The sequence below is a fragment of the Jatropha curcas genome, chromosome 2, assembly GCF_041381405.1.
Source record: "Jatropha curcas cultivar XTBG-Jc1 chromosome 2, XTBG_Jcur_1.0, whole genome shotgun sequence".
NCBI lineage: Eukaryota > Viridiplantae > Streptophyta > Magnoliopsida > Malpighiales > Euphorbiaceae > Jatropha > Jatropha curcas.
In genome coordinates, this window is record NC_143152.1 from 16125202 (window position 1) to 16139113 (window position 13912).

General features: G+C 37.2%; 1 protein-coding gene across 2 annotated transcripts in view; it reads left to right on the top strand.

Annotated features, from left to right (window-relative positions):
* Positions 1-13702, top strand: part of DPE2 (disproportionating enzyme 2) — a 39990-nt gene extending 26288 nt beyond the window's left edge. For both annotated transcript variants that reach the window (XM_089718603.1, XM_089718604.1), the window contains 7 exons: positions 257-376; positions 532-629; positions 10678-10837; positions 10937-11035; positions 12844-13041; positions 13127-13220; positions 13311-13702. In XM_089718603.1, coding sequence (XP_089574729.1) covers positions 257-376; positions 532-629; positions 10678-10837; positions 10937-11035; positions 12844-13041; positions 13127-13220; positions 13311-13459 — 918 coding nt within the window. In that variant the 3' untranslated portion in view covers positions 13460-13702. The remainder of the gene's footprint in view (positions 1-256; positions 377-531; positions 630-10677; positions 10838-10936; positions 11036-12843; positions 13042-13126; positions 13221-13310) is intronic.
* The last annotated feature ends 210 nt before the right edge of the window (positions 13703-13912 follow it).

Here is a 13912-nt window from a genome sequence, read left to right on the forward strand (position 1 = left end):
TGCTATTCTACAGTTGTAGTCCCATTGATATTGGTCTGAGATGGAGAATTTGCTATGCCCCAGTTAAGGGTAGAGAGCATCATATCCTTCAATTAAACAACATATTTTAATATCCATGAAAGGGTGTCCTTAGTTCTTATTTCCTTAACTGAATTTGCATCAGATTTGTCTTATTCCATATTAATGTAAGTGTTCTAATTTTGCATGAAATATTAAACTGAGTAGACTGACTTGGCTTTCCCTTGATATATTTTAGTTCAAAGAGGACTGTAATACAGAGAAAAAAATCGCTTCCAAGTTGAAGACCTTTTCAGAGAAGTCCATGTTGTTGGAGAGTGAGGACAAGATTCGCAATGATCTATTTGATCTTTTGAAGGTATTGTAGTGTAAAAAACAAATTTAGTTTCTATGATTATGTAATATGATAAGATATTTGTTGTACTGGATCCTTAAGTTTTTTTTTTCTTGATTTCTGGATTCGTCTAACTTGTCCCAATACTTGGCTTCTGATATGTTTTATTGCATTTGTAGAATATAGTTCTTATTAGAGATCCAGAAGATTCAAGGAAATTCTATCCTCGTTTCAACCTCGAGGATACTTCAAGTTTCCAAGCTTTGGATGACCACAGGTATGTCGATTATAATTCTCCTCAGAATTCTTGCTTAGGAATATTTGTATTCAAAGAGATTGATATAAAAATATGAAATATACTTTTGTCTAGGCTAGGATTCTACCTAAAGATAAGCCTTTGTGTGGTCAATAATATATGGAATTTCCTTTTGTGTGGTCATAATAGTGGTGAGTCATGTGTTAAGACTACTGAGCTTCTTTAATAATCTAAAGCACAAGCTTGTGATGTTTGTGATATGTATTACTCCATCTGTCCCATTAAAAGTGGCACACATGGATTATGTTGTGGATGCCTTTGTGGGCCGATCCTATGTTAGGAAAGGCAATTAATTTTGGCTGTTGTTTAGGGCTTGGCTGTCACTTTAGGATTAATATTTTAATTCAAGTTGTCTACTCTCCTTTAGTATAGGAGTTGCATTCATCTCTATTTTTAAGGAGCCTAATTTATAAGTTTCCAATTCATGTAGCAAGTCTAGTCCTATTTAAAGGACAGTTAGAATAATAAAAAGCGAAGTCAGAATTTCACTCAAACACAGAGATCTGGAGCTCTCTCTCTAACGAGGTCCAAGGTTTTCAAGTTCCCTTTGAAGAGCTTGAGTTAATTATCACAATAGGTCGCAAGAAGAATCAAGACAAGGGAAAGTTAATTGAATCAGACTTTCCTGTAAATCGCCTTGAGACACGATCCTATTCTTGCACTCTTAACAGATTAAGAAAATCATTAAACTACCTAAATTCTAGGAAAAAATAGTTGTGGTTGACTAAATTACCTTTTTGTTAATTATCTAAATAATTAATGTTTATTTAGTGGGATACCAAGAAAAAGTTGAAAAAAAAAAAAAAATCAATGGTTCCTTAATTTTCTAAAATTGAAAATGAGATGGGCAAAAACAAATTCAAATTGTGCCATTTTTAATGGAACACGAGTGTTATAATCTATAATTGTATTCTTCTTACTAAACACTCTCCTACTTGGATCATTTGGAATTAATTTTGGATTTGCTTAGCAAGTTTTGGTTGCTTTTATTTCCACTTTTATACAATCAAGTTGAACATATTCTATTGGATTGAAAATTTTGGCCTAGAGTTGGAAACTAACGCCAACATGTAATTTAACTTATTTAGTTGAAATTGACATCTTTGCTCCAAAGTTCAAAAACTTTTACGAGTCGACAACTTTGATTTTACAATTTTGGTCTAAAGTTCAAAATTCTTTTACTAATATATCAACTAATTTAGTATATTTAATTTTGAGAAATTATACCAAAGTTAAAAAGCTTCTTACCAAAGCGTCATTTAACTTAATATGACCTAGAGTTAGAACTTTATACCAAGAGAAGTGAAAGGAGAAAATTACATATATCCATTTTTTTCAATTAAGAGAGAAGAAGGAAAGTGTGAGTTAGGAAAAATGTTTTAATTATCCATCACTTCTTACTTCTCTTATTCCTTTTTCTTTTTATCTATTTAAATTTGTTGTTCTTTGTAATCTTTTTCCCCTTCTCATTGTTGGAGTAATATGCAGCCAAGAGATCCTAATGCCCATCTTGTGGCTATTTATGTATATATTAATAAAAAAAAGAAAATGAACGTAATTGGGGGTGGTTAATTTACAAGCTTTGGATGACCACAGTTAATTGGCAATGGTTGGACTTCATCACAAGCCTAATTTTATGCACTCAAGCTCTATGGTCTTGTGCCATCTCTTTCCTATTAGATCCAAATTATAACAAATACTTATAAAGGAAATCAAATTAAACTCGTTCCTTCCTATTTATGTACATATGTTACATTAACCCACTCTCACTCAAGTTGAAGCATAAATGTTTATCATGCCTAACTTGTTATAATTGTAGTCAATATGAGCTCCATTGGAGCTTTTGTAAAGATATCTCCAATTGTTCTCCAATTTAATAGGCAATAGGCTTTCGTTCCTGCATCAACACTGCACCAATACCTACACCAGAAGCGTCACACTCAATCTCAAATGTTTTATCAAAGTCAGGTAAAACTAAAATAGGAGCAGAACAAAGAATGGATTTTAAAGTATCAAACGCCTTTTGTTGCGCTTCCCTCCATTTGAACCCAACTTCCTTCTTTACCACCTCTGTGAGTGGGGCTGCTATGGTAGAGAAGTCCTTCACAAACCTCCAATAGAAGCTTGCCAAGCCATGGAAACTCCTCACCTCAGAGATGGATTTAGGAATTGGCCATTCCCGAATTGCTTGAACCTTCTCCTCATCAACCTCAATCCCCTGTGCACTCACAACAAAACCAAGAAAAACAAGCCTATCTATGCAAAAAGTGCATTTCTGTAGCTTAGCATATAACTTTTCAGCTCTCAAAGTTATCAATACTAACCTAACATGCTCAATATGGTCATCAATAGATTGGCTATAAATCAGTATATCATCAAAATAAACCGCAACAAATTTGCCTAGAAAAACACGTAAGACATGGTTCATTAATCTCATGAAAGTACTAGGTGCATTAGTTAGACCAAATGGCATAACCATCCACTCATATAAACCATATTTAGTCTTAAAGGAAGTTTTCCATTCATCACCTAACTTCATTCTAATTTGATGATATCCACTCATTAAATCAATTTTAGAAAAGTACTTACTACCATGCAGTTCATCTAGCATATCATCTAGCCTAGGAATTGGATGGTGATACTTAACTGTGATTTTATTGACAGCTCGGCAGTCAACACACATCCTCCAAGAACCGTCCTTCTTAGGCACAAGTAATACAGGAACTGCACATGGGCTCATACTTTCCCTCACAAATCCCTTAGACAACAGGTCATCAACTTGGCGCTGCAACTCCTTAGTCTCCATGGGGTTGCTTCTATATGCTGGCCTGTTAGGAATTGTAGCTCCAGGCACAAAGTCAATCTGATGCTCAATGCCTCTTAGGGGTGGCAGTCCGCTAGGCATTTCATCAGGAAACACGTCAGAAAACTCCTGCAACAAAGAAACAAAACTAGAAGGCAAAGAAGAAGTGTCAATGTTAGTCAAATTAAGCAAAGTTTCCTTAAATCGAATCATTAAGATTGGTCTACCCTCACTAACACTACTGCGAATCTCTCTCTCTCTTACATACATGTTTTGTTTCTTTCTTCCCTCTCTTGTTGTTTCACTCACCAATGGGCCATTCAATTGTTTCTTTTCACTCTTGGCCTCTTTTTCCCCTTTTTCTTTATCTTTATTTTCTCCCTCCCCCTGAATACAATTCTGCCCCTCACTTTCTAATATCCTCTTTTGGTCCAGATAGACCTCTGGTGGTGTCAAAGGAGCTAGAACCACATGTTTACCAAAATAGGTAAGAGAGAACCGGTTGGTGTACCCATCATGCTGGACTCGCCTGTCAAATTGCCATGGGCAGCCTAGAAGAATATGCCCAGCTAGCATAGGTACTACATCACAAGTGACCTCATCCGTGTACCATCCAATGGAGAATGGCACCTTCACCTGCTTGTTTACTCTTACAGAACCCATATCATTTAGCCATTGAAGCTTATATGGCCTTGGGTGCTGTACACATGTCAAACCCAGTTTCTGCACCATGCTCAAACTAGCTACATTAGTGCAACTTCCACTATCAATAATCAAAAGGCATACCTTGTCAAGTACCAAGCATCTAGTATGGAAGATATTCTCTCTTTATTCTAAGCTCTCCTCTTGAACTTGCATGTTGAGAACTCACCTGGTAACTAATAACTGACCCATCTCGGGTTGCAAAACTTCTTCATCAACCTCATCATCATCATTGCAGTCCTCAAGTGGCGGCATTGGGTTTTCTTCATCCTCAGATTCAGAATAGGTGTATCCATCTCTAATCACTATTACCCTCTTGTTAGGGCATTGAGAAGATATATGGCCCTTCCCAAGACACTTGAAACATTTGATGTCTCTACTAGGAGTATTGGAGCTTGATCCTTTCGAATAAGTTGGAGCATTAGGCGTGAATGCCTTAGGCACCGAATCTGCCCCCTTTTGTGTAGAGCTTTGAAACTCCTTTTTCTCCTCCCTTTTAGGCCATCTAACACTCCAAGAGTTGCTGTTGTTGTTGGCAGCCCTATATGATGTGGTGTTCTTTCCTTTTCTCTGCTTCTCTAACTTCATAGCCATATTCAGCATCTCCTCCATGGAATCATACCTGTACATCTCGAGTGCATCAGCTATGTCCTTATTAAGGCCACCTAGGAATCTAGCCATAGTCACCTCCTCATTCTCCTCGATGTGTGCTCTAGCCATGCACATCTCCATATCTTTATGGTAGTCCTCTACTGATTTGGCTCCTTGGATGAGTCTATGAAGCTTCTGATGCAACTCCCTGAAATAATGTTCAGGAAGAAAACGTTTTCTCATTACCTCCTTCATATCCTCCCAATTGTGGATGGGTCGTCTTCCCACTTTTCTTCAACTCTGATTAAGTTGATCCCACCAAAATAGAGCGTAGTCTTGGAATTCTAAGGCTGCAATCTTCACCTTTTTCTCCTCAGTATACCTGTTGCATTCAAAGATCATCTCAACCTTCCTCTCCCATTCCAAGTATTCGTCTACATTGTTTCGGCCTTTGAAAGGTGGCACCTTGAGTTTGATGTTACCCGAGTTACCATCTAATGGTGTATCAACCTCTTCTTCATCCTCCCCAAAGTAGGTTTCATTTCTGTAAACACGGCCTCTACCAATCCCTTTTCCTCTTCCTCTGTTGTTTCTACCTCCTCTTGCCCACAAGAGCTCTCTATGCCATTCTTCATTCTCTTCTTCATACTCTTCATGCCAAGGTTGTCTAGAGTGCTCTTTGGAAGTGGTTGCACCCCTCCTTGTGGCATTAGGGTCATGTCTTTTTGTCTTTTGTTCTTGAATCTCTAGTCTGTCATTAAAACTCTCCATAAGCCTAGTGATTCGTCCCATCTCTCTAGAGAAGGCATCTAGAAAGGCTTTTAGTTTTGGATCTTCAACTTTGAGAGGGCTGTTATCCTTGTCTCTAGATGAATCAGACATCCTCAAATAAGATTGCAAACACAAATCTAAAGGAAATGGTTAGTTTATCACTCCCTCACGTGTTTCTCTCTTTATTTTGGCTTTTCACAATATGTGGGTTTCACTCCAGCCTTTTACCACTCTTTCCACTTGAATAATTGCACTTCAGAATCCCAAAGTTGCTACAAAAGTCAAGAGAAAGTTAGGAAAGCAAAGAATATAATCAAGTAATGCACAAACTCTATCAAGAAATCACAACGTTTTGAATGGCAATACAAGAATAAGAAAGGTGTATTGCTAGAAATTAATAAACTAAAGTGTAGGAACAAGCAAATAACACTTTAGCAATGATAAGAGGCAAGGCACGGGCGTGTTGGAACGGCACGGGCAAGTTTTGGACTTCCAGAGGTGAGCACGGGCGTGCTTTGCTTGGCACAGGTGTGCTTAGACTTCCAGAAGCAAGCACGGGCTGATTAGAGAGGTAGCACGGGCGTGCTTCTCCTAGCCTGCAGATTCGCCTGGACTTCCAGTGGCAGGCACGGGCTGATTATGGAGGTGGCACGGGCGTGCTTCTCCCTGAATGTGCGAAATCCAAAATTTCCTAACTACTACAGCTCTAATTGTTCCACACAAACAAATAATAGATTACTAGAATCAACAAATAGACAATTCTGGACAAGATGAACGAAGTTAATTCACTACAAAGCAAAATTAACTATGGGCCTAATCAATCTAATTATTAAATCAAGTATGCAAGAAAATTTCCCAAGAACAATATGTAACTATAGCAGTGCTAGAATATCAATTCACTTCAGTGCACAGTTTCAGGTTGTCACCAATCAATTCTTCAAGTGCTTCAGACAAGCATATAGTTTACTAGCATATAATTCTCAGGTAAAACGAATAACAACAATTTTTTTTTTTTTCAATACGAATTTCCAGCTAAATTCTCACAAAATTCCTTTTTTTTTTTTTTTTTTTTTTTTTTTAAGTCCCTAACCCTAGGATAGATTGAAATCCACAACCACAGTGCTTTGATACCAGATAATACGACCCTAGCCAATTAACAAGTACTCTTGCAAATCAACAAGGAAATCTAGCGGAAAAGCATGCAATCACGGAAGTACCCGTCAATCCCTTTAACCCCCAAGTACTCTTGAAGAGAGAAAAACAAGGAATTTAGAACAAGAATCAGAAACTTACCTTCAAGTACTCTTGAAAACAACTCTGAAATTCTTGGCGCAATTAATCTTGTAGAACTCACAAGCCTAATTACTAAGGAAGATTCGGTTCTATTCATGCAAGGATGAAGAACACGGTTGTTCTTGAAGAACAAAGAAAAACACGTTTGTTTTTGATTAAAATTTAAGGTGGCTGCCGTGCAGCTCTTACAACAATATAAATAACCTAAGCTAACCCTAATTTAGCTATTAATTTAAGTTAGCCCAGGCCTAAACCTAATGTGGCCCAAATGGGCTTAATTAAATACAAGTCCAAGCTAACTAATTAAAACAAGCCTGACTTAAACATTAACTAATCTAGGACTGGCCAACTCTGGAAAATAAGCCCGACCAGCCTTACAATAATTAATTAAGTTCACTAATAGAATTTAAACAAAAACAGGACAAATGGGCCAGAGGCCCTACACAGCCCATACTTAAGCTCATAATAAAATAACATCCTCCTAAATTTGCCTAAGTATAGAACCATGTAGAATGCATCAATGGGCAGCCTCTTTGCACGCCTCAAGCACCATAACAAGCTTTGGCGTTTCTTCAAGTTCAATCTCACATCTTGCATAATTATGATCTTGAAGCTCTAATGTGATTTGTTCTTGAGTAAATGCATTCAAGGCTGCTCGTAGCTTGTTGTTCTTGAGTAAATGCATTCAAGGCTGCTCGTAGCTTGGTTGCACGAGCTCTTGTGATTGGTCCCACGGGTAGAGCTAGAGGATCCTTCAACTTGCTCCCTTGATCCATATCACTAACTTCCCTAACTAAACTTAAGCAAGCATTATCAGAAGCACCAGTTTTACAATTGCCCACTTTTAATCTTGAATTTATAGTGGAATGTGATGCTTCGGGTGGAGGAATTTAAGCGGTTTTACAACAAGCAGGTCACCCAATTGCTTTTTTTAGCCATCAATTGGCTGCTAGACACCTTAAATTAGCAGCTTATGAAAGAGAATTAATTGGGCTTGCCAAAGCCGTGCAACATTGGCGACCATACTTATGGGGACGTTCTTTTCTTATTCGAACTGACCATTATAGTTTGAAGTACTTGCTGGAACAGCGACTTAACACTCCTCCACAACAACATTGGCTTAGTAAACTCATGGGGTTTGCTATTAGTCAACCTCGTCCTATGTTACTTGATGCAATAAGGGAGGAGATTCTTGGGTCTGATACATTAAAGGAGCTGTATGCTAAAGCTGAACAGGCTGCATTAGGAGACTCTTGGGCAACCAAGGATGGGTTATTATTATATAAGGATCGACTCTACCTCTTGCCATCCTCTACCTTGCTCTCCTCCATTTTATCTATTTGCTACGATAGTGCACATGAGGGAATTCAGAAGACTCTTCATCGAATCCATAGCGATTTCTATTGGAAGGGAATGAAATCCAACATTGCTGCCTATGTTTCAGCTTGTCCAGTATGCCAGCGCAATAAAGTCGAAAATCTAAATCCTGTTGGGTTGCTTCAACCACTTCAGCTTCCTACACAAATTTGAGCTGACATCTCCATTGATTTTATTGATGGACTGCCCAAGTCTTGGGGCAAAATGGTCTTGTTAGTGGTGGTAGATCGTTTCTCTAATATTCGGACTTCCTTCCTCTAGCACATCCTTATAAGCTGTTCGAGCTGCTCAGGTATTTTTTGAGCAGATTGTGCGTTTACATGGCTTACCAGAAACTATTACTAGTGATAGAGATGTGGTTTTCACTAGTGCTTTTTGGAGGGAACTCTTCCAATTGAGTGGCACAAACCTGCAGTTTTCCACAGCTTATCAGCCGCAAACGGATGGTCAGACTGAGGTAGTCAACCGCACAATTGAGATGTATCTTCGGTGCTTGGCTGGCGAGTTTCCCAGTAAGGGGGTTCCATGGATACCATGGCCTGAATACTGTTATAACACTTCCTTTCGTGCATCACTTCAAACAACCCCTTTCAAGGTTGTGTATAGGCGCAACCCCCTCGTTTGCTTTCTGATGTGGCTGGTTCTTCCCGTGTAGATGATGTTGACACTGCTTTAGTGAACCGGGATCAGATTTTGAATGACATTCGTAACAAGTTTCTGCTGGCACAAAATAGGATGAAAGAATTTTATGACAAGGGCCACCTTGATGTGGAATATGCTCTGGGCAGCTTTGTGTGGCTTCGTTTACGCCCCCATCGCCAGCATTCCCTCTCTCCTTCCAAGCGCCACAAGCTGTCCCCCAAATTCTATGGTCCTTTTCAAATTCTTTGCAGAATTGGATCTGTGGCACATGAGCTGCAACTTCCATCGGATAGCAAGCTCCATAATGTTTTCCATGTTTCCTTATTGAAGGCATTTAAGGGTGCTTCACCCCCTATTCCTTCCACTCTTCCTCCTATTGATGAAGTCCATGTGGTTTATACTCCAGCATCTGTCCTAAGGGTTGCCTTAATCGGGTCAAAAAGAGATTTTAGTGTAGTGGAGTGGTATGGCTGCTTCTAATGCAACTTGGGAAGATTTGGCTCATTTTCAGCAAGCTTATCCAGATTTTGAGCTCGCGGACAAGCTCTTTGTCCAGGAGGGGAGTAATGTTGTGGATGCATTTGTGGGCCGAACCATGTTGGTTATTTCCTTTTTAGCAGAGGTTTCAGTATTAAGGAGTCTAAAATTATAGGTTTCCTAATCTTGTAATAAGACTAGTCCTATTTAAAGGGACAATTAAATAGTAAAAAGACCTACATCGTATTTTACTAAATTTCTGAGATTGGAGCTCTCTCTCTAACGAGGTCCAAGGTTTTCAAGTTCCCTTTGAAGAGCTTGAATTAGTTAGGAAAAATAGGTTGCAAGAAGAATCAAAAGAAGGGAATGGCAATTGACATAGATTTTCCAGTAAACCGCCCTGTGACTCAGTCCTACGCTCGTGTCATTAACAGATAGGCTAGTTGGTAGCTAGAGGAGTGGATGGTGGAGTGGATCCAACGACTGTAGATGGGTGACCTAGAATTCTACTGGCTGAAATTGAAAGGAAAAATAATTAGCAGAGAAAAAAAAAATTGGCAGACACAAAGATTTCACCCTAGATTGCTCTGATAAGAGTGAATTATATTATACTTCAGTAGACACATATATACAGATGTTTAAGTTACGGATAGACGAACTCAAGCTAAATTGACCATCTTTTTTGGTTTTTTTCTATTTGAATCTAGTATAGTGATATTTTTCAATATGTTGTTATATATGCAATTTTGATAATTTTGTTCCTACTGAGTGATTTGAGAGAAACCTATCGTTATTGTAAGGATGTTACATTCCTCTTTTCATTTCATGTACCTGAATTCACATTCTACATTTCTATGTAATCTAGGCAAGGAAATTCTTAATTCCTGAAATTGTAACATATATTTGATTGAATCACTAAGCTAAAAAAATTAGCTATCAAATTTCAAATTTGACATCTTTGTGCAATTAAGTCCTTGTGTTCAAAAATTGATCATATTGATCTTATCCCCTGCCTCTATAAGAGAAAAATGATACATTTTTTCTTTCAAACAATTTATAAGGGATTCGAAATGAAGAATTGGCTTATTAACATTGTTCCACTAAAAAGTAAAATAGGAGGACTCGATTGTGCCTTTCCTTTAGTTCAAGGACTCAACCTGAAAATTTACTGCAAGTTTAAGAATTTGAATAGCCCTATTGAAGAACATAAAGACTATTCGAGTTTGCGTCATCTTTCTTTTATTTACGTTGGATTCAGCTCATGAAATTCTTTCTTCTTCTTCTGCTTCTTCTTCTTCTGTTTTCTTGATTTCCACCAATGCAGCATATCTCACTAGCTGTCATGCTTTGCAGCAAAAATGTTCTGAAAAGATTGTACCATGATTACTATTTCCACCGACAAGAAACTCTATGGAGGCAAAATGCTATGAAAACATTGCCTGTCCTCCTGAACTCATCAGACATGCTAGCCTGTGGAGAAGATTTGGGCCTGATTCCTGCCTGTGTTCACCCTGTATTTGCATTCAACTTTCCTCGGAGTTGAGCCTAATTACCTACTTGTTTGCTTCTCTTTTTAGAGTCTTATATGTCTAGGCTTGAACTTCTAATGCAGGTTATGCAAGATTTGGGATTGATTGGTTTGCGTATTCAACGTATGCCTAGTGAACCTGGTGTGGAGTTTGGCAATCCTTCTCACTACAGCTACATGACTGTAAGTTCCAAATCTTATAATATAATGGCTAGTAATAATTTTACTCTTGATTGTAATCATAGTGGCTAGTAATAAATTTATGGCAACGATAAATGAAGTCGCTACCAAAATAGTGAAAAACAGAAATAGTATCATTTTCTGCAACTACTAAAAAGGATCTTCTTTGAGCGAACTATTTGAAAAAAATTGCTCAAAATGGATGCTGTCTACTGGCTATATAGAATAGTTTCACTTACTGAACATACTGGCACTTTGCTGCAAATCAATGTTATTTAGCTTTACTTTGAACATACTGGCTACAAGGCTTGGCCTTATGGTACATAATGTCTTTTTTCTTAAAAAAAAAAAAATTACTGGCTAACTACAATATTAAGCGCTTCTCTGATTCCAAAACATGCAGTTAAGCTTTTTAGGTGTTTCACTTTTCTATTTGGTATGAAATATTTTCCAGAAAAAACATTTTCCTGAAGATTTACTACTATTCATGCTGATTATCAATGAGTTCAAATAATGTTGATATGTCAAAATTTTTGTAGTCAAAATATGTTAGAATTTGCAACATAATAAAATATACCTCTTTCCATCTTGAAAGCATAGCTGCCGACAGCCATACCATCACCATGATCTTCAAAACTTGACATCACTTACGGAATCAAACCAGTTGGTTCAACTGGTTTAACTGGGAACTGGTCATACTTCCAGTTCAGGTTTGCAATTTATCAAAAATGGTCAAATCTGATGGCTGGCCAAGTGAACCGGCCAGGTTTGACCACCAAGCTGTTTAGAGGTAGGGTTTGGCCAATTCTGCTGGTTACATCTAGCCTTTAAATATGGCTTTGAGCATCTTAAATTGAGTACCTTCACCATTAGCTTTCGATTTGATTATGGGTTGAATGAGAATTAATTCATATCAGTTTAGATGTCTAGAAAGTTAGAGTGGAAATAGAAGAAAGTGAAGCAGAAAGGATGAAAAGAATTTCCATTGATACTCTTTTTAAAAGTTAGCACTTCAAGATCCTTTGCTTGTGAAGAGGATTTTAATGGGAATTTGCCACGATCATCCAGTAAGCTAGGTTGTGCAATCAAAACCGAACCCAAAAAATTGAAAAGCGATGTTTTATTTTCTCTTCCACCGAACCAGTCATTCAGTTTTAGACAAATTTTTGTCCTATAACCAAAACAAAAACAAATGAAAATTTTCTTATTAACCAAAACAGAATCTATTAACTGAACAATGAAACCAAAAAACACAAACTAGATGGTTTGTTTTGATTTTTCGGTTTTAAATGAACTTTGTTTGACCCTAGAGTGTGCAAGATCTATTCAGATCTATTCCCTTGATTGTGTTTTCCTAACATTTTAGTAGATCTCATAGCACAAGAAAAGGTTAACTGATTATTATTTATTCATACTGGCTTCATCAACATTTGATCTGAACAATCTCTTTCAGAGAATTTCCAAATCTGAAAAGAAGTGGCAGATTCCATGATCAATGTTCATTCATTTATAACAGCCATTTTGAGCTTTTGAACAACAATTGGCACAACTGAGACAAGATATCATTACTGAAACAGTAGAAACTTTGTAAATGCCATACTAGAGAGACTGTTTGTATGTTTCTATTCTCAAATAAGTGGACATGTTAGAGCTTATTTATTTGTTGATTGTGGTATTGCACTGTGGAATACAAGGCAACCTCTTCTCCCTGAAATTTAAATATTTGTTTCCTATAGTTGTCCAATATCCTTATTTTATGTTTCTAGAACATAAAATTATTTTCTGTTTGCAATGAAATGGTTATGCTTCAGGTGTGTGCTCCATCATGCCATGACTGCTCCACTATGCGTGCTTGGTGGGAAGAAGACGAAGAAAGAAGGTTTAGATTCTTCAAGAATGTGGTGGGCTCTGATGCATTGCCACCTAGTCGATGTACGCCAGAGATTGCAGATTTCATCATAAGGCAACATGTTGAAGCTCCATCAATGTGGGCAATTTTCCCTCTTCAGGTATCATGCAAAACTGGGTGGCTGTAATATATAAAGAATTAATGTTCAGCAATATATGAACAAGGAGTTATTATTGAATGATTAGGATTTGCTAGCATTGAAAGAAGAGTACATGACACGCCCTGCGACAGAGGAGACGATAAATGATCCCACAAATCCAAAGCACTATTGGAGATATCGTATGTTTTTAATCTTATTTCTCAAATTTGGTTAGCTAAGTAGGCTGTGTATGGCATTTTAGTAATTTTGGTTTACGAACGGTAACGTAGGTGTACATGTGACACTGGAGTCTCTGATGAAGGACAAAGCACTCAACATGAGCATCAAAGCTCTTGTTCGTGGGAGCGGACGAGCATATCCTTCACTTGGAGAACACTGTCATATTGAAGCTTGTAAAGGCCAACTTATTAGTCAATAAACCATTTACTTCATATGTGGTAGCTTGCTTAGGAATTTCTTATTAGTAAGCGAATTTATGGGCATAATTATCTTTTACTAAAATCTTATTTTTAGTTTCAATAAGCCCTAACCAATTAATATTTTTTTTTTTTTGGTAATTTGAGAATCTTCATTGTATTTTATTCTGAAATTTAATTTTCATTGTAATTTGCGGGTTAAAATTAGAAAAAAGAAAATTAATGTTAAATTACTAATTTTGTTATGACGTGCATAGCTATAACGTCCCAATTTTTCAAGTAATGAATCAAGTCATTGGCGGGTCAATTTTGGTCCTGAACGAGGGAGTTTATATTTTAAATCAATCCAGTGGTGAGATAATTCATAATTATTTATATGTATTTTAGAATTTTTAGAATCTAGAAATAATTTATAGTGATTTGAATTGATTAAAAATATGATTTATGCTCGTATA